This window comes from Rhodamnia argentea, chromosome 6 (genome assembly GCF_020921035.1).
Source record: "Rhodamnia argentea isolate NSW1041297 chromosome 6, ASM2092103v1, whole genome shotgun sequence".
NCBI classification, from domain to species: domain Eukaryota; kingdom Viridiplantae; phylum Streptophyta; class Magnoliopsida; order Myrtales; family Myrtaceae; genus Rhodamnia; species Rhodamnia argentea.
The window spans coordinates 2,127,429-2,147,349 of NC_063155.1; the positions used below are offsets into that span (position 1 = coordinate 2,127,429).

The window sequence follows — 19,921 nt, forward strand, 5'->3', positions numbered from 1 at the left end:
CAACTCACATCGAACAGGACCGCCGCTTGAGCTATAAGCTCCCTAAGCTAGGGAGTTACCCACAATTAAGAAATATAACCCGAAAAGACAAGTCCAATTTCTTGCTTCACATTCCCACTCTTGAAAATGAAATATATAAATCAACACTTGTCTGAGTTGGGTTGAAGCAATCCCGGGCCAACGATTCCAACTCAGTGAGTGAGAGAGAGGGAGAGCCACTAAATTTTTGGCTGCTCAACAAATTAAGCCACTTTATTCAAACCCATTTGTCTTAGCGTGCCCGTAATTCCAACCAAACACATCCTTAAAGCCCAATATATACACCCCACGGACGCACCATGCTTTTCTACAATACAAAGCATCAACTTCTTCACAACACAAGTACATTAGTCCACTTGAGCTAGCTTATAGCAACTATGGCCAAGACGGCGGAGCCAGAGAAGTCAGTTGAGCTCGAGAAGGTGCCCGACCCTGAGGCCGGCGTGCCTCCCCCGGGAGCCGCGGCTCCTCCCTCCGGGCCACCCCCGGTAGTGGATTTGGGCTTCATGGTTGACGTGTTGCTTAGGGTTTTGTTCTTCGCGTCCACCCTGACCGCGTTGGTGGTGATGGTCACAGCCAACCAAACAAACCCAGCAACGGCAGCCGCCCCAAGGCTTCCGGCTCCGCTCGAGGCCAAGTTCGATAACTCACCAGCTCTCATGTAAGATTATATTCATTCCATGCGCAGCATAATTCATTTTTTCTTTTTCCACTTCCCTTTTTTTCTTGATTTTTCAATCATGTTTTGCTCATCAACTTTTCCAAATAAGTGGTGGACTTTTGTCATATAATTCTCTTGCCAAAGAAGATGACATGTCTCGTACATAGACAAGACAATAAGGTAAGGCTTCATAATCTACATCTTTTGACGTGTGACTCTAGGAAAAAGGTTGTAAATTGCTTTTAAAATTGTCATGGAACAAGGATTCGACCTGGGAAGAATCCATTAACTACGAAGGGTTTGGGTTGAATTTCTATCACCCCCCCTCTCCATATTGATCCAACATCGAAAATGATTATATAGAAAAATATAATTGGCGTTTTGCATGAAGATAAATCATCTACTATACAACTAAACCACACATAATGCAGTTTCTCAAGTGAGAAATGGTTTCTTGAAAGGGGCTTTGGCTAGTTAAAATTAACATTTATATTGTCTCATAACATGATAATAGGAAAATAGAATATTATATAAACTATGGCGAAAATTCGCACGCACTCGAGACCCCATGTACGGAGCACACTTGGTCTCGGTCATAATTTGAGTGGGATTCATGTGGGTATCACTTATGATATGTTGGCCCGAGGCTTGGTACACCTTATTCTGAATTCACTTGTGTATTTTCCAGAGTTGTATGTATAATAACAAAAGCTCGTAACACAATAAAAGGAGAATTTAGGTTACCGTTTATGGGGTAAACTGTCAAAAAAGTTCTAAACTTATCATATTTTTGTCAATTCAGTCTTAAACCTTTTAAGTTTACTAATTCAGTTTTAAACCTTTTTCATTTTTGCCAATTGGGTCAATCTAATCAATTTTGATAAGAAATTGTTGACGTGGATGCCGGTCATTCTGCATGACACAATCAGCATTGATGTTGACAATTTATAATAATATTTTAATGTTATTTTTAATTTGTTAAATATTTTTTTCTTTTTTTCTTTCTAGGGCTTTTTTCCTCTTAGCGGCCGGTGAGGGTTCGGCGACCCTCGTCGGTTGCTGGGCGATGTTCACCTAGCCCTCACCCGGCCTCGCCCAGACAGCCACAAATTAGAACTTTACAAATTTGCCCCCAACATAAATTTATTTGCAATAGAAGATTACTCAAATTAAGCATTAAGGATCAAGTCTTCACCTAAATGGTGTTCTCCCCAATTGGGTGGGACCTATTCTTGTAGTTAATGTTGAAAAGAAAGTTGAAAAAATTGCTTATTGAATTCGGTAGATCTCGAACAACCACGGAGCCCATAAACTCGACGATTCAAATAACTCGCTCCATGCAAAATGGATTGAATGAAAATAATTATTTATCTTAGGAAAATAATCAAGTAGACGAAGTATTTTTTGCGAAAAATGAGAGAATTATTTTTATCTATGAATATATAGAAATGATCAACTTAAATTTATGATTTGTCACAAAATTTGGTGAACGAACTTTTTATATCATCCGTTCCTTTTGGCTTCTACTCATATTAAACTCAATGATTGCATATTTTACATGTAACCATATGGGACAAAAAAATTGTGCATATAATATTGATATGGACCACATAATCAAATCAAACACTTAAAACCCAAAGCTTGATGCATATCTTATTATAATCCAAGTTGGTGAACCGCCTTTTCTTTACTCCACTGGTGGATTGCTTCACTTGATATCCTTAAGCAATTAATTATTGATATTAAAAAAGAAAGAAAGAGTTGATACCCCGACAATCTAACAGTCTTGTCATTATTTTTGATCTCACGATTTTTCAATTAATGAGTGCTTTATACAAAACACGCAATGATAGTATGTGTTTATGATCAGAAATAATTGATAGTACCGTCACACTGTCAGAATAGCATTGTTTTTAAAAAAAAACTCAAAAATATACCTTTTATGCTCTAATTATATTTCATTTATTTATATATTTGTTCATTTATGACTCGAATATGCAGATACTTTGTAGCAGCCATGTCCGTGGCTTGCCTTTATAGCATCATCACCGCACTCGCATCAATTTCTGTGATCTTGGCCCCAATCTTCGCAAAAGACTTCTTGCTCTTCTTTGTGATCTGTGACGTGGTAAGCTTTCATTTTCCAGGCACCGTTCTTTTATCATATTTTATTCAGTTACTCAATTTGATGAGCTTATCTCAAATTATGTCGAATCAAAAGTTTATTGCCCCACAAGAAACGATTTGATGGGTACCATTATTTCCAATCGTGATGACGTAACAAAGTCTACTAAAAATGTAAATGAATTTACTGTTATGAACTTATGATATTGGCTTTTTATGATCGAATTTGTCAATAATGACATCATTTTGTATTAGAGACATGCTTACCGATAAGTATCTCGTCAAGTGATTGTACATTTTTGCATCAATTTGATTGAATTAAAGCTCCATAAAGTTAAATGATAACCCGATCATAGTTGCCGCGACCTTATCTTGTTCTCATCACACTACCCGAGAAAGGCAAACGATAATGACAGAAAATTACCTACTTGGCATCCTAGTATTTGTGGTTGGAAAAAATTTGCGGGATTACTGCCGATTGTTCTAAAAATTTAAGCTGTTACAGTAAGAGTGGTTTCAAAATCAAATACTCTGACATAACTAATAGTTAATAGCATAAAAAATAGCAGTGGCCGATTGATAAAATTAACTTATAAAGTGACGGGACGAAATGCTCATTATAATCAGATTTGTATGTCCCTTACGTTTCTAATTCCTCTTGCCTCATTCCCGCCAGCATCAACAATTTTCCGTCATTTTTTTCTATTGTCGGTCTCTTTGACACTGACGCAAACGCCTTGGCGCACAAATAGGTGATCCTCGGCATCATCGCGTCGGCCACAGGCACAGCGGGCACGGTCGGCTACATCGGCCTGAATGGCGACAGCCACGTGAACTGGGGGAAAGTGTGCAACGTCTATGACACCTTTTGCCAGCACATCGGCGCCGCCTCCGCCGTCTCGCTCTTCGCCGCTGTCATCCTCGTCGTCCTCATCACCCTCTCTGTCGTCAATCTCCACAAGAAGATCCCCAAGTAGAAGGGGGGCGCTTTTCCTTGTCTGTCGATCGCTCTGGTTGGGTTGTGCTCTTCGTGCGATGTGGTCGATCCTGCATCGGCTGGTGCATTGGTTTCGTTCGTGTAAATTTACATGTACATGTTTTTTGGGTCGTCGTGTCTGGTTCTAGGAGATGTCTAGAATGTGTTTACCAATGTGTCTGTGTGTATCTGGGCCACTTGCTGACAGTGGGTATTTATGTCCAATGTTATCATGGAATGGATGTCTCTACGTGAAGCAAGAACCTCGGTATGAATTAGGTTCTTGAAGATAACATCAAGAAGTTAAATTAGAGTACCCCGGAGCATTCATTCATTAAGTTAGCTTTAAAAAAAAAAAATTCTATTTGTGAAAGTTGGTAAAGTTTTGACACATACATAATTTCAACGATACTATCATTACTTTGTAGATAGTTGTAACTTCGTACCCTAGTTTCTAGCCAGAAATTTACACATAGTCGACACCAATAAGTGCCTCATCAATGATTTACAGTAGATATGCAATCAACAAATGTACGTCTCTTCCCAGTGTAGTGCCGTGCTGTCGCGACCCTGCACCTTTGCATGATTGTCACAACCTAAAAATTCAGGCTAATAAATTACTAAGTTATCTAACTTAATTCGGACCCTCCCAAGTTCATACCAAATCGTAACTCAATGTTTACTCATTAACATGCAGATTGATTTACTCGAAGTTGCCACTAATCAGTGTACGGTATGTCGATTATGCACCAAAATAAAATAACATGAAAACTATTCTATTTCTATTAACTAGAGATTATGACTCCAGGGACTTGCTTATACTAGATTTATCTAATGCCCTTTTGGTACCATGAAAAATATGTTTAGCATGTAGTTTGGATTAATTTTAAGCTAAGTCACTAACATAGATTATCATGCGTGTGCACAATCAATGAATTAAACACCCAAGACACATCAAATAATTGCAAGGAGCACGCACCAAGCAATTTATTCTCTCTTTATGGATTTTCGCTTTTTAAAAGCTAACCTAAATGCAATGCATGAATTCCTATTCTAAATGCAATGGCATGAATTAAATTAACTACATGACTCACCTAGATGGCATGCAATTAAATAAAATAATATGCGGATTATGCTACGTTCTGATTAATTAACCTATTATGCAACTACATGATGTGCAATTCAATTAAATGACCTAAACATGAAATTTAAATGCAATGTGACCTAACATGCATACTACATAACTTGGTATTTATATATTTCTTTGTATTTTCAAAATTAGTTGATAACCTAAGTAAACTATCTAGCAAAAACTTAATTTAGTCTAGATTATGCATGGAATTAAGCCTAGTACTATCCTATCATAGATACTCATTTAAACATGCAAATATACTTTTAAAATGCAACAATTACCTAAGATGCTAATTCTAAATTGCAGTCTATCTAAGATGCAATTTTATCCTAGGATGCGAATATTCTAATCTACATTATGATAATTTATTAAAGTTTAAAGCATGCAAGCACATTCGCTAGAGATATGATTCAAACCGCAATCCACATAATTCATTCAAATATGGAATTTAAGATTGCGACAAACGAAATAGATGATTCGGTGTCTTTCGAATTAAATTCCTAATTATCTACAGAAATCTAGATGATTTAGAAAAAATAATTCGTTCGGATTGAATTAGCAATTATGTAGATTTTAGATTATTGCTATATCTAATAATATTATGTGCGGGCCCTAAAGATCACGTTAGATATTCAAATATTCACAATAGGCAGCAGAATATCTAGGATTATGATTGTTATCTAGATTGCAAATAATGTTTCCAAATTTAACCAGGGGATCGATGGATTGCGGCCAGCTCGGACTGCTCGGCTGGCTATCGGGACTCGCTGTGGTGGCTCGACGACTGGCAGGACTCGTCGTATGGTTCACGGACAGCGACTCTTAACAGCTAGGTCACGGCCGACAATTTCCCAAGGACGACAGAGATCGCTAGACTAGAGGCAATGCGAGGCTCGCGGTGGTGCTGCCGGATGGCCTTTCTGTTTGATGATTCTACAGTAACAGCGGCGACAGATTCTGGAGGCTCACGGTTGGGTTTCTTGGTGGTGATAACAGAAGCTCATGTGGTTAAAAATAAGGCTCGCGGTTCAGCACGGCAGACTCGGCAGATCTTGTGTCGGGGCTAAAGGTAACCTCGAGACAGCAGCAGCATGGCTTAGTGGCTCCAGATCATTAATAGAGTCAGGAAGCAGTAGCGATGGCGGACAGCAGTAGCAATGGCCCGATGATGACAGCAAAGCCTCTCGGTCCTCGTGGCTTCTTGTGGTGACGAGCAGTGCTCGTGGCTTAGGCCCTTAGGGAGAATAATAACAATGGTGAAGCTCGGTTTGGCAACGAAGGGTACGTTGGCAAGGAAGGCTTGGATCGCGATAGGCCTTGTCGGGTGGAGAAAATATTGGCTAGATTAGATTTGCCAACTAGATAGTGCATTAAACCATTGAGAGGTCAACACGTGACTGGTCGGGCCCCACTGGTTAGATTTTCCAAAAAGTAGAGATCCAACCATCTTTGTTATCTCTCTCCTCTCCTCCGTTATCCCATGGTCAAATTTTTCAAAAAGAGAGTGGCAAGTCTCATTAACTCTCTCTCTCTCCAAGCGAGGTCGACGAGCGCTCTCTCTCCCCAAGTTCTCTCTCTGTCTTCTTCATGTTGACACCTAAATTTTAATTTTCATTTATCATTTCATAAAAATGAGAATTAGTAATGGTTCTCGGAAAAATAATTTTATCATGCATAGCACATTTATTTTCCGTCAGTCAAAAGCATGTTATGGCATTTAGGGTCGGATGTCGGGTCAATTGAGCTTAATTTGATAGGCGGCTGTACCGGACTAGTTTGTAAATTTCGAATGAGGCCCCGAGGTGATGCCGAATTTTTCATCATAATTTTGGACTTAAAACAGCCCGTTTGAGCTCTTAAAATTGCAAAAAGGCCTAAATTAATTATCCATTTGATTAGTTAAGGTCCAATTGGGTCCGGAATGACAAAATGAGCCCACAAAAGCCTAGGACTTTGGTCCAACTTGTGGGAGTCCTCATTTGGACGAAAATCATAGTTATTTTTAATAAATAGGACTCCTTAAAAGTCAAAATTTTTAATCCGACGATTGATATCTAATGAAATTTATGAATCGAACGGTCGTCGGTAAACCTACGCTTGCGCGCAACCCTTTGTTCTATAAATACACAGTTATGCCTAGGGTTTAGGGGGGTCGACAGTTTTTCTGCACACACATCCATGAGCCTTCACGTGAGATAGAGAAGAAAGACAAGAGAAAGGGAGCAAGGAGTCTGGGCAGGGATTTCCTTTCATTGCCGAGCCTACCTTCTTCGGCGAGTTGCTTCTACTCACTATTTTTCTACTATTCTTGCTCACGGTTTGCTATTATCGTTCGGTAGCTGCTGCTCTTCTGGTGCCTTCTAGTCGCTGTTTGGTGTTCTTGCAGTGGACGAAAAGTAAAAAAAGAAGCAGGTCATAGATTGCGATCATTGCTCCTGTTGCTCAACGATTTCTGTCCCTGTTACAAGCCAAATTCCAAACGGTGCTGCTGTCCAGTAAAAAAAAAAAAAGAGAAAAGACAAAGAAGAGGGGCACAAAAGGTGTTCTTGTCATCTTGTGGAGTATCCATCAATATATGTGCACAAAGGGACAACATAGCAAGACAATTTTGCTCAATAGCTGTCCACAATTGCGAGTTTTCTCCATTAAAGCCAATTGATCATCCATCGTTGCGATCGAGAGCAACTTAGTCCGAAAGCATCATCACAATTCGTGAGTACCATAGTCGATCGATCCATCCCTTGAATTTAGTGTGCAGAAATCTTCGGGCAACATTCGGATCGGGTAACAAGTAATTCGAGTTTGTCATATATCGTTAAAGTTTGTTGCCAATGCGATCGCTTGTTCTTGTGCCAAGAAGTTAGACTTTTGTTTTTTCGGAGATTAGTCATTAATCATTATCCAGAGTATAAAAAAAGTCATCAAATTGAAAGCATGCACGAAAAATTCGGGTTTTTACTCATGATATCGTTAGATCCGAAAATATGAACATGATTTGGTTGAATTTCACTTCATCTTGTTTGTCTTGATTGAATTTGGATTATCTTGCATATTCTAAAATTGATCGGATAAAAGCGAATTTTGGCAAAGATAAGTTAGTGATATTCAATTAAGATTTGGTGGGTCGTTCATAGATAATGATTGATCTTTGCATATCAAATTTGAACTTTTCCGCATATCTTTTGGCTTGCGGATGATTATGCATATCTTGAGCATATTTTCGGATTCTTTAGGAAAAAATATTCGGTGTATCTTATGGATAATCTTCGAATGGTTGGATCTGAATTTTTTCAAAAATCTGAATATTTTGGATGAGGTCACACCCCGATTGAAAATTTCAAACATATCTTTAAAAATCTGGGAAATTATCTAAAAAATTCATTCTAAATCTCAAGAGTCTTTCCTAAATTTAAAAGATATGCAATCCCTTGCGGATAGGGCCATATGCCCTTGAAAATTTCAGAATCCCTTAAGGATTTTAAAAATTCAATAAATATTTGCACATTTTTAAACAAAACTGCCTATAATGTATGCTCCCTAGTGCCTAGCCCCGTCGGAAAATTAAATCACACGCCACGCCCATGATCTTATGGGATGGGATGGTGATTTAAATATAGAAATTCGTATTCTGCCCTTTGGCGAGAAGGGACGTTGTATTTCTATATATTATCCGCATACCGGCTCGAATCTTCGAGGATGTAGCGGATAAAATCTCGCTCCGGCCCGAATCTTCGGGAATGAGAAGATTTATCGGAAAATCGGATTTAAAGGTATATTATGGGTATTTTTGTTTAATTTTGTTCAAATTCATTTGTTTCAATTCAAAAATTTGAAAAAAAAAAAGGAAAAAGGAAATCAAAATCACAAATCATCAATCGGGAAAAAACATTTTCATGAAATTTGGTACCGAAAGGGTGTTAATTAAAAATTAACATAATCAAGTCCCCGAACCTTAAATCTCCGGTTAGCAGAAAATAGAGTATTCTCCCGTACTTTATTTAGGTATCTAATCTACCTACCAAAAAAGATTAGTGGCGGCTCCTACAAAAGAAAAAAAATCAAACCTAAGTTGCGAATTGGTAGGGCTTGGGAGAGTCCGTATTAGGTTAGTTAATTCATCCGATTAACCTAATAATCCATTAACCTAAATTAAATTTTTAGGTCGCGACAGCTTGGCGACTCTACTGGGGACTAAAATGTGGGCTTAAGCCGTTAATTTTTATGATCTATGCCTTGATTGATTAAACGTGAATTTTCTCTTGATTCTTGAATTCATAGATTGTGTTTGTCCTTAACTTCCCTTAGGTATTAAATGTTTTTGCAGGTTATGTAAATGTAATTTTCTAACTTTTGTTTTGCAGGGTCATTAGTTTAATTATTTTTGCAAATTCCATAATTGAGTGGATTAAACTTGTTATGCATGATTCATGACATTGCATTGGACCTAAAATACTAGATGAACCTAGGATGGTGTCTAGGTAAGAATTTGCCCGGCCTCGGGATGGAGGAATGGACGACCTTACCTTCGACCCCGATTATGTTAAGATTCCCCATTCAGGCCTGAATCTGCGGGCACGAGGGGTTTTTCTTAACATTCCCTAAGCTTGAAAGGGCGAAAACACGGCTTACATCTTTAAGTCAAGCTCGCTTTTGAAAGCTGTAAAAATCTGGCTAATAAAGCATGCATATGTCATTCCGCTTGTCTCTGAACTCATGATCGCACATGTATTTTCTCCCTTCATTTCATGAGTCGGTCCATGGCAAATTAGGTTTGTCTTTATGGTCTTGTCGAGTCCTGTCTTTTTACTTGTATCTTTACATTCCTAGGTCTCTTGTTTAGGATTTTTTTTTTCTTTCGGATTTTATGGTGGTCATACTTTGATTACACGTTTTGATTAACAAAACAGTTCTGTTTTCATTCTGACCTTGCTGTCTTGTACGAATTTTTATACCCCTTTCAAGTCAGATTCAATTTCTGTGCTCTAAATGAAAATTGTTTGTAAGATCTTGAACCATCGTGTCAAAAAATTTCGTGGTAATCCAGTCTGTTTTCTATTTATTATGGAATTAATGGCCGGGCTCTAGCAGGCTGGGATCTCGTACGTTCTCAGGCTACAGATTCATTTTGCAATTTACTACTAGTAAACGTGCCGTATTGTTAAATTTCCAAACATGAAAGTTGTTGATATATGTTTCAATTAACAGCCTGAAAAATTTCGGAATTAAATTCACCATTTAAAGGGGCCCTTCGTTCTTTTAACAACAGGTGGACGAAACAGTTTTCTGAACGTAATTTTTCACAAAGATGCATTAAACTGATTTGATCCACTTAGATCTAGCTCGATCGTCCAACACAAAAGTTGTTAATCAGCCTCTTGGATATAATCTGGTAAATTTTCACACCATTTTCACAATCGGATGATTTTTCATGAATAAATTCCCGAAATCCGACGAGGTTGGAATCTTCAGGTCAGGGTCACGAGTCAAGTGCTCATGTGTCTAGTATAGCCATGGATCAACTCGACGTCTCTCATGTATTATACTCATCATATGACCCTCCCTTGAAGGTAATTTACTACGGGTACCCCACGTGCACCAATTGTTACTCGATCCAGAGCAAGAAAGATGGCTGATGATGCTGAAATCGCGGCTCGTGTCGAAGCGCAAGTAAAAATGCAGATCAAAGAAGAGATCAAGGATATGAAAGACCAGATAGCTATGTTGACTCAAATGATGACTAATTTCATGATGACTCAAAGACAAACCCCAGTGGCATCCATGATTCAACCCCCAGCAATTGTCGATCCTCAAGCAAGCGCACAAAGTGATGGAGCATTGAATGGCATGCCACCTCTTGAAGATGTTTTACTTGGAGCTCGGGGTGACAATCCACCTCCTGCAAATGTTCCTCCATCCGGCGTTCAAGGTGTTACTCAGCCTCCTGGAAATGTCATTTTACCCGCGCCTCAAATCGCCACACCAACTGTACCCAATGTTGCAACCGGCATGTTAAATGATGAGAGTGCCAAACTTTTGGCAAAATTCGATCAACGATTGCGTGAAGTAGAAGGAACGCATCATGTTTCCCCGATCGACCTGTCTATGTATGCGAAGGTTCAAGTCCCAGACAAATTCAAGTTGCCGGAATTTGAAAAGTATGACGGCACGTCTAACCCGGTAGAACATGTCCAGATGTACCAGGCCCGGATGACTAAGTATGTCACCAATGATCTTCTTATGGTCCAAACTTTCCAGGCAAGTCCGAAAGGGCCAGCCATGAGATGGTACACCAACCATCATATCAACTGCATTGAAATTTGGGAAAAAACGGCTGCAGCGTTCATCAAACATTTCGGATTTAACCTAGACATCACTATCTCTAGGGAAGATGCGGAACAAGCCGAGATGAAGAAAGGAGAGACCGTCAAACAAGACGCAACTAGGTGGAGGAATTTGGCAACCCAGCTTATGCCGGAGCCGCCGGAACGGGAATTGATGAAGTTATTTGTGTCTACGCTTCCACAAAACATGCGCTCTCATATACTAGGTGCATCTGCTCGGTCGTTTAGCCAGTTGATCTCGATGGCTGAAGAAGTAGAGGGTGGATTAAAGAAAGGTTGGTATGGCGATTTCGGTTCTTCGGGGAAGCGATTCTTCGGAAAAAAAGACAAGGAAGCGGCCGCTGAGGTGAATGTGGCCTATGCCCAAAAAGTTCCCGTTCAAGCCCCTAGAGCAACAATGGCAACCCAACAAACAGTTAACTATGGCCATCGGAACCAACGTCAGCAATTTCGCCCCAAGCGTCAATTTACACCTCTTCCGGGAACTCCTTCGCGGGTCTTGGCTATCTTGCGAAAGAAGAACTTGCTAACTTCGGATCCTCAACGACCCAATTACGCCTCATTCCCTAAATATGATCCGACTAAGAAGTGTGATTATCATTCGGGTGAACCGGGTCATTCAACCGATGATTGTATGGTGCTTAAGAATCGAATTCAAGATTTGCTTGAAACAGGGGCATTTGCATTCCGGTCACCCGGCCAACCTAATGTGCAGAGTAACCCGTTGCCAAATCATGCGAGCAATTGAAGGATCTTTGAGGAAGTGGGCGTAGACCCAAATTAGTATCATTTTTATTTTTATGCAATCCCCTGCGTGGGTATTTCCTGCATTCTAAGTGTCTAGGTTGCATTTTCATTTCCTAGGTTGATTAGAGTCAAAATTCCTCACCGTTGAGGAATTGTTTGCATTTTGAATTCAATAAGATGTAATTTAATTGATTCATGATCAATAAAATTACAGAAATTTTCATTATTTTGGAATCTTGTTGAGGCATACCAAACTAACCCAATGACGATAACTAACGATCGAACAATCTGTTATCAATGGTAAGTACCGAGGGTTGGGCTTCTCAAGAATTATTGTCCCGAGGTTTTCGAAAGCAAAAAGTTTTTCAAGAAAAATCTTCTTAAAATGGCTTACATGATGTTTGACCATGCTTGTTCTATTGATCCATCGGCTACATGTTTTAGAACCGGTGCGGGGGCAAGATACATCTAATGCGAATTGGGGCACTACGACTTTCAAGGGATCAAGTGTGGAAAAAGTAGCTAGCCAAAGCTCATAATTCGGTCCTCGGTGCTGACCATGTTTGGGGCAATCTCGTATTTTGGTAAAAGCTATACCCATTCCGATTGAAAATGGAGCGAGCGGACCTCAACTTGAAAGAGGGAGTATGTTTCTCTATCTCACATTACTTTCAAGGTAACACTTACTTTCTTACGGGAGCATATGACCAACTTGATGGTAACTGTCATGACACAAGTCCGAGCATCTCTCGACTCACTCATGCATGATTTTCTTGCTTTGGGGCAAAGATAGGAATAAGCTAATCCTCAACGCGAGGAGTAGACTTCCCGACTTAGTTAATCTACTCACCTGTTGCGGGGCAACGTAGATTTTCTCGTTCCCGATAATTTTCTCGCATTCTTGCATCGTCATTTTTTTAGCAAAGGGAATGAGATTTTCATGAAATGTGGCTAATGCTTGGAATTGCCGTGTTCATGTCTTGCATGGTTTACGCGTGATTGTTCTTTACGTTTAATTTACCAACTCTGATTAGGGAGTATAAACATATATGATGCGTCGAATGTACGGAATGGGGCATGAAAGAATGATGAAAGGCAATCCATTTCCATATATGTCCCACATTGTAACCCCCGAAGAGCCGAGCGGGAGTTATGTTCTGCATTCACAAGGCAAAGGGTTTTCTCGCGAAAGGTACGACAGCCGAAATGACAGAGGCATTTATTCCCTCTATCCAAATACTATATGTTGCCCTTTGCTTAACCCCTTCGAACGATGGTTTCGTTTCAAACCCCCTGCCAAGAATATCCCCACATTGGGGCAATTTCAGAAATGCAAAGAATGAGTGAAATTTTCTTGCTTTCACTTGCATTAATCGATTGAGTGTATTTGTTGCATGCGAATTCTATGTTAGCTCAAGGGCCTTAGACATGACGAAGAGCATTTCATTTCTACATCATATACATTTATCCTTTGCTTTACCCAATTTGAGCGGCGAATTCGTTTCTTGAAACCCAATTGGTGATCATCCTGAAAGGAAATCATTTTAGACCATCTGATAGACGAGTCAAGTGCCTTGGGGCAAGCTGAAACTTGGAAGATCCGATAGCATAATATGCAAAAGATTTAGGTGAGACTCTTCTTCTCTCTTAACAAAAGAGCTCAATAAGAAAGATGGGAGTAGGGAGTAAAAAAAAGCAAAGCTTGCCATGCAAAAAAAAAAAAAAAACAAGCAAGAGAGAGAAAAAAAGAAAAAATTCGAAATTCAAGCATTCAAAAAAAAGGAGGGAAAGAGGTAGTCTAAAGAGCGAAAGGGCCCACTCCCATCGGGAAAAAGAAAAAGAGCTCTCTCAAAAGAAATTTCCGGAAGGAAGGGAGATCTCATCTGAATTGGTTCATAAAATGTTCTTCAAAGAAAGATAATTTCTGAAGTACATTAATGAAGATTACCGATGGCACTCTTGATGAAGTATCGAGGATGGATGATCGCTAATCTTATCATCATACACTCCTTTGCTCTGAATAGGCCTTTCATTTTCAAGCCTACCTTGAGCCTACATTACAACCCTTACCAAAAGTCTTTTCGGATTAGGGCACTAGGGTTAACGTAGGATTTTAAATGCTCATGAATATCGCTCGAAGAAGTGTGAGCAAGATCGTTTTTATCTCATTTCGCGGGGTTCTTGGCTTGTAAACCCGAAGCGGATAATGAAGAATTTCATTTCATAAGCTTTGACTCGATTGGAGTCCCCTTTGATTAAACCTTTGACCTAGCCCTCATTACGGTCCTAATCAAGACCTCAAGATCGGCTTCATTGTACCAATTGCGAGATCACTCGGATCATTGTTGAATGTGGTGATGGTAAGATTGAGTGATTTCTCTTAAATCATGCAGTCGGGATAAATATCTTTTCTCGAGAGTGAGAGAAAGCCCTTTCGGACTGAAGTTCCTATTCATATTACATTCGGGGCATTCATGATGTGATAACCTTCTTGAACAAATTTGGTAATGTAAACTTGACAGAATAGTTATGCATAAACCACATTGTGAACAATTATGGCATGTGAGCAAAATGCATATTTTTGTTTTTAATCATGCTTGACAAGAACTAAAGAAATTGATGATCGACAAAAAGTTGTGCATGATCTTATTGTTTAATTTTGTCATGTATGCTTGCACGTGTTACCTTTGATACTTGTCGACAAGTAACATATTTTTTATGATCGAATTTCCTTTTCGAGTCTCGAAGTTCATCCAAGGATTATTCAATGAACAAAGCCAAGCTAGCAACTACCCACAAGATAATCCTTCAAATTCTCAGATAAGTATGTCCTTTACTTACCCGATATTTCCATTCTTATACTTGAATTAGGTATGTTTCTTTATCATTGCTCGACACTTGAATTGAGCATGACAATCCCGACATTTGAATTGGGCATGGTGGCACAATACTTGGTTGAAGTCCACAAGGGTGATTTCCCAATGGCCAACTTGTTTGTCCCTAGTTGAAGTCCACGAGGGTGACTTCCTAGTTTATCGTCTCATGTTGAGATCCACGATGGTGATCTCTTGAGAGACAATTTCATGGTTGAAGTCCATGAGGGTGACTTCCTAATAATTCGTCTCGTGTTGAGTTCCACGAGGATGATCTCCCGAGAGGCAATTTCTTGAATCATGGTGATAGTCCACGAGGGTGACTTCCCACAATAATAGTTCACTAACTCATAGTCGAAGTCCACGAGGGCGACTTCCTAAGAGACAATTTACCGATTCATAGTTGAAGTCCACAAGGGCGACTTCCTAAGAGACAACTTACCGACTCATAGTTGAAGTCCACGATGGCGACTTCCTAAGAGACAATTTACCGACTCAAGGTCGAAGTCCACGAGGGTGACTTCCCAAGAGACAACCTACCGACTCACGGTTGATAGTGCACGAGGGCCACTTCCCGAGAGTCAAAAATAGTCAGCTTGAACCATAACTCAAGCATATTTCTTTACAACACATATCTTGCGCTGTCTCGCGTCAGAAGGAAACTACTGGTAACAGATGGGCTTAGTACCTTAGTATTTTGGCATCCACTGGAAGTCTGGAAATTAAGGGAATCATCGGCGTATGAGATATTTGCCAAAACAGGTATTTTCGTATGCGATCCATGCGCAAGTTTCTCTAATACAGAAAAAAGGGAAATCTTTGACACATGTTATTTACAGCATTGCATTTCATGCATCATTTCACCTGCATCGGAAAATGGGATTCAGTCCCACCAAAAATTACTATGATTTGCATTTTCAAAATTTAGGTTTCAATTTTGGTCTTTGAGCGAAACCTCTGCGAGTCTCCACTCAAAGAGGGGCAGCTGTTGACACCTAAATTTTAATTTTCATTTATCATTTCATAAAAATGAGAATTAGTAATGGTTCTCAGAAAAATAATTTTATCATGCATAGCACATTTATTTTCCGTCAGTCAAAAGCATGTTATGGCATTTAGGGTCGGATGTCGGGTCAATTGAGCTTAATTTGATAGGCGGCTGGACCAGACTAGTTTGTAAATTTCGAATGAGGCCCCGAGGTGATGCCGAATTTTTCATCATAATTTTGGACTTAAAACAGCCCGTTTGAGCTCTTAAAATTGCAAAAAGGCCTAAATTAATTATCCATTTGATTAGTTAAGGTCCAATTGGGTCCGGAATGACAAAATGAGCCCACAAAAGCCTAGGACTTTGGTCCAACTTGTGGGAGTCCTCATTTGGACGAAAATCATAGTTATTTTTAATAAATAGGACTCCTTAAAAGTCAAAATTTTTAATCCGACGATTGATATCTAATGAAATTTATGAATCGAACGGTCGTCGGTAAACCCTACGCTTGCGCGCAACCCTTTGTTCTATAAATACACAGTTATGCCTAGGGTTTAGGGGGGTCGACAGTTTTTCTGCACACACATCCATGAGCCTTCACGTGAGATAGAGAAGAAAGACAAGAGAAAGGGAGCAAGGAGTCTCGGGCGGGGATTTCCTTTCATTGCCGAGCCTACCTTCTTCGGCGAGTTGCTTCTACTCACTATTTTTCTACTATTCTTGCTCACGGTTTGCTATTATCGTTCGGTAGCTGCTGCTCTTCTGGTGCCTTCTAGTCGCTGTTTGGTGTTCTTGCAGTGGACGAAAAGTAAAAAAAGAAGCAGGTCATAGATTGCGATCATTGCTCCTGTTGCTCAACGATTTCCGTCCCTGTTACAAGCCAAATTCCAAACGGTGCTGCTGTCCAGTAAAAAAAAAAAAGAGAAAAGACAAAGAAGAGGGGCACAAAAGGTGTTCTTGTCATCTTGTGGAGTATCCATCAATATATGTGCACGAAGGGACAACATAGCAAGACAATTTTGCTCAATAGCTGTCCACAATTGCGAGTTTTCTCCATTAAAGCCAATTGATCATCCATCGTTGCGATCGAGAGCAACTTAGTCCGAAAGCATCATCACAATTCGTGAGTACCATAGTCGACCGATCCATCCCTTGAATTTAGTGTGCAGAAATCTTCGGGCAACATTCGGATCGGGTAACAAGTAATTCGAGTTTGTCATATCGTTAAAGTTTGTTGCCAATGCGATCGCTTGTTCTTGTGCCAAGAAGTTAGACTTTTGTTTTTTCGGAGATTAGTCATTAATCATTATCCAGAGTATAAAAAAGTCATCAAATTGAAAGCATGCACGAAAAATTCGGGTTTTTACTCATGATATCATTAGATCCGAAAATATGAACATGATTTGGTTGAATTTCACTTCATCTTGTTTGTCTTGATTGAATTTGGATTATCTTGCATATTCTAAAATTGATCGGATAAAAGCGAATTTTGGCAAAGATAAGTTAGTGATATTCAATTGAGATTTGGTGGGTCGTTCATAGATAATGATTGATCTTTGCATATCAAATTTGAACTTTTCCGCATATCTTTTGGCTTGCGGATGATTATGCATATCTTGAGCATATTTTCGGATTCTTTAGGAAAAAATATTCGGTGTATCTTATGGATAATCTTCGAATGGTTGGATCTGAATTTTTTCAAAAATCTGAATATTTTGGATGAGGTCACACCCCGATTGAAAATTTCAAACATATCTTTAAAAATCTGGGAAATTATCTAAAAAATTCATTCTAAATCTCAAGAGTCTTTCCTAAATTTAAAAGATATGCAATCCCTTGCGGATAGGGCCATATGCCCTTGAAAATTTCAGAATCCCTTAAGGATTTTAAAAATTCAATAAATATTTGCACATTTTTAAACAAAACCGCCTATAATGTATGCTCCCCGGTGCCTAGCCCCGTCGGAAAATTAAATCACACGCCACGCCCATGATCTTATGGGATGGGATGGTGATTTAAATATAGAAATTCGTATTCTGCCCTTTGGCGAGAAGGGACGTTGTATTTCTATATATTATCCGCATACTGGCTCGAATCTTCGAGGATGTAGCGGATAAAATCTCGCTCTGGCCCGAATCTTCGGGAATGAGAAGATTTATCGGAAAATCGGATTTAAAGGTATATTATGGGTATTTTTGTTTAATTTTGTTCAAATTCATTTGTTTCAATTCAAAAATTTGAAAAAAAAAAAAGGAAAAAGGAAATCAAAATCACAAATCATCAATCGGGAAAAAGCATTTTCATGAAATTTGGTACCGAAATGGTGTTAATTAAAAATTAACATAATCAAGTCCCCGAACCCTAAATCTCTGGTTAGCAGAAAATAGAGTATTCTCCCGTACTTTATTTAGGTATCTAATCTACCTACCAAAAAAGATTAGTGGCGGCTCCTACAAAAGAAAAAAAATCAAACCTAAGTTGCGAATTGGTAGGGCTTGGGAGAGTCCGTATTAGGTTAGTTAATTCATCCGATTAACCTAATAATCCATTAACCTAAATTAAATTTTTAGGTCGCGACACTTCAACCGGATCTCGACTCTACCACGACACTCGGCCGGTCACTCGACCAAAACCACGCCGCGCTGCTTGCCGCTTCCACGTCCGCCGTCCCGAAGCCTCTCCGTGTTGCCTCTCTCTCTCTCTCTCTCTCTCTCTCTCTCTCTCTCTCTCTCTCTCTTTGAGTCCACAATTTGCTCTGTTCTCTCCAAGTTCACTCTCTCTCCCTCGACCAAACCACATTGTCGCCTTCCCGACCCCATTGGCGGCTCGGGTAAGGGTTTTCAATCCAAAAACTGAACTCCTCTTTGTAGTCCCTCCACCAAAACCACAGCTCTACCGTCTCGTAGCCCCTCTACTGCGCCCTTGTCTTTCTCCAAGTTCACGGCTTGCTCTAATCTCATCCATTTAAGCTCTATCTTTGTGGAAATTGTAGGTGCTCTCTTTTCCAAGTATCTTCCATTCAATTGATTCCACAATGACTATTTTCTTTTTCAACTCATAAGTAGGAATTCTTGGTTATTCACTTCAATTTGCTTGTTGGGACTTCTTGGATCGTGTGTTTGTAGACTTTGCTTGTGGTAGGTTGCTGGTAATCCGAGCATCTTTGACGCTTTTTGGGACTTCAATTCTAGGAAGGAAGCAGTTGATAGGCTCTTGTTGCAGCAATTTCGAGTTACGTGTATAGTTTTTTTGCTGGAAATTTTGCTAGATTTTTATTATTGTTGAGAAGCCAGTCTTGAAAAATGTACCCAAGGAGCGAACTCACTTCATAGTTTGAGTGGGCACAATTTGAGGGTCTTCCCTCATTTCGAGCTGTAATTGTGTGGATGGATTGGTTACGGGTATTCGCTATCAAGTTTCCTGCCCTCTCTTCACCTTTGCTTGAGCTCCGATTCCACATCTTGCATTTGTTTTACGATTTTTTCCGTCTCTGGTGAAAAGGCTATATAAGATTTGGGATATTTTTGAGATTATACTCCCACGCTACTTTGGAATGGTTCTTTGTTGTCATTTTTGTGTCATTTTTTTTTTTGTCTTTTTCATTGCTGTGATGTTTCTCATTTGGTTTATACACGACATTTTTTATTTGTTTATTTCCAGTGTAGAGTTTTTTCATCAGCTAGTTCTTACTTGTCTTATACACGGTTCATGTCTCAAGAAATGGAAAATATTACATACCGATAACTTATCTAGTTTGAGTACTCTTGGTTAAAGGAGGATGTAGGTCATTTTTGTCACTAATATTAGGCAGAGTACATCAAAATCATGAAGTTTCTTCTCATGTTTGCATGTATTCTTTGCATCGTTGTTGCACGAGTCATGATGGTGTCGGTTCATGCTGCTTCCTCAATGTGCTCCATGACCGAGAATTTGCTTGTAGCATCCTGTAATAAACTGCAGTTGACTAACATTGAAGATATATGACAAAAACATTTGACCAACCATCAGTAATTAGTGATTCGATGCGAGAATTTGGAATG

At 39.4% G+C, this 19,921-nt stretch overlaps 1 protein-coding gene and 1 long non-coding RNA gene across 2 annotated transcripts; both read left to right on the top strand.

Moving 5' to 3' along the window:
• The first annotated feature begins 322 nt into the window (after window positions 1-322).
• LOC115755961 (CASP-like protein 1D1) lies at window positions 323-4,078 on the top strand. The gene is made up of 3 exons (XM_030695600.2): window positions 323-700; window positions 2,702-2,828; window positions 3,577-4,078. The coding sequence occupies exons 1-3, from the start codon at window positions 417-419 to the stop codon at window positions 3,799-3,801; spliced, it is 636 nt and encodes a 211-aa protein (XP_030551460.1). The 5' UTR covers window positions 323-416; the 3' UTR covers window positions 3,802-4,078.
• A 4,874-nt stretch (window positions 4,079-8,952) lies between these two features.
• On the top strand, window positions 8,953-19,375 carry LOC125315408. Its single transcript, XR_007198664.1, has 3 exons — window positions 8,953-8,963; window positions 12,349-12,355; window positions 18,874-19,375. It is a non-coding gene; the product is annotated as an uncharacterized LOC125315408 (long non-coding RNA).
• The last annotated feature ends 546 nt before the right edge of the window (window positions 19,376-19,921 follow it).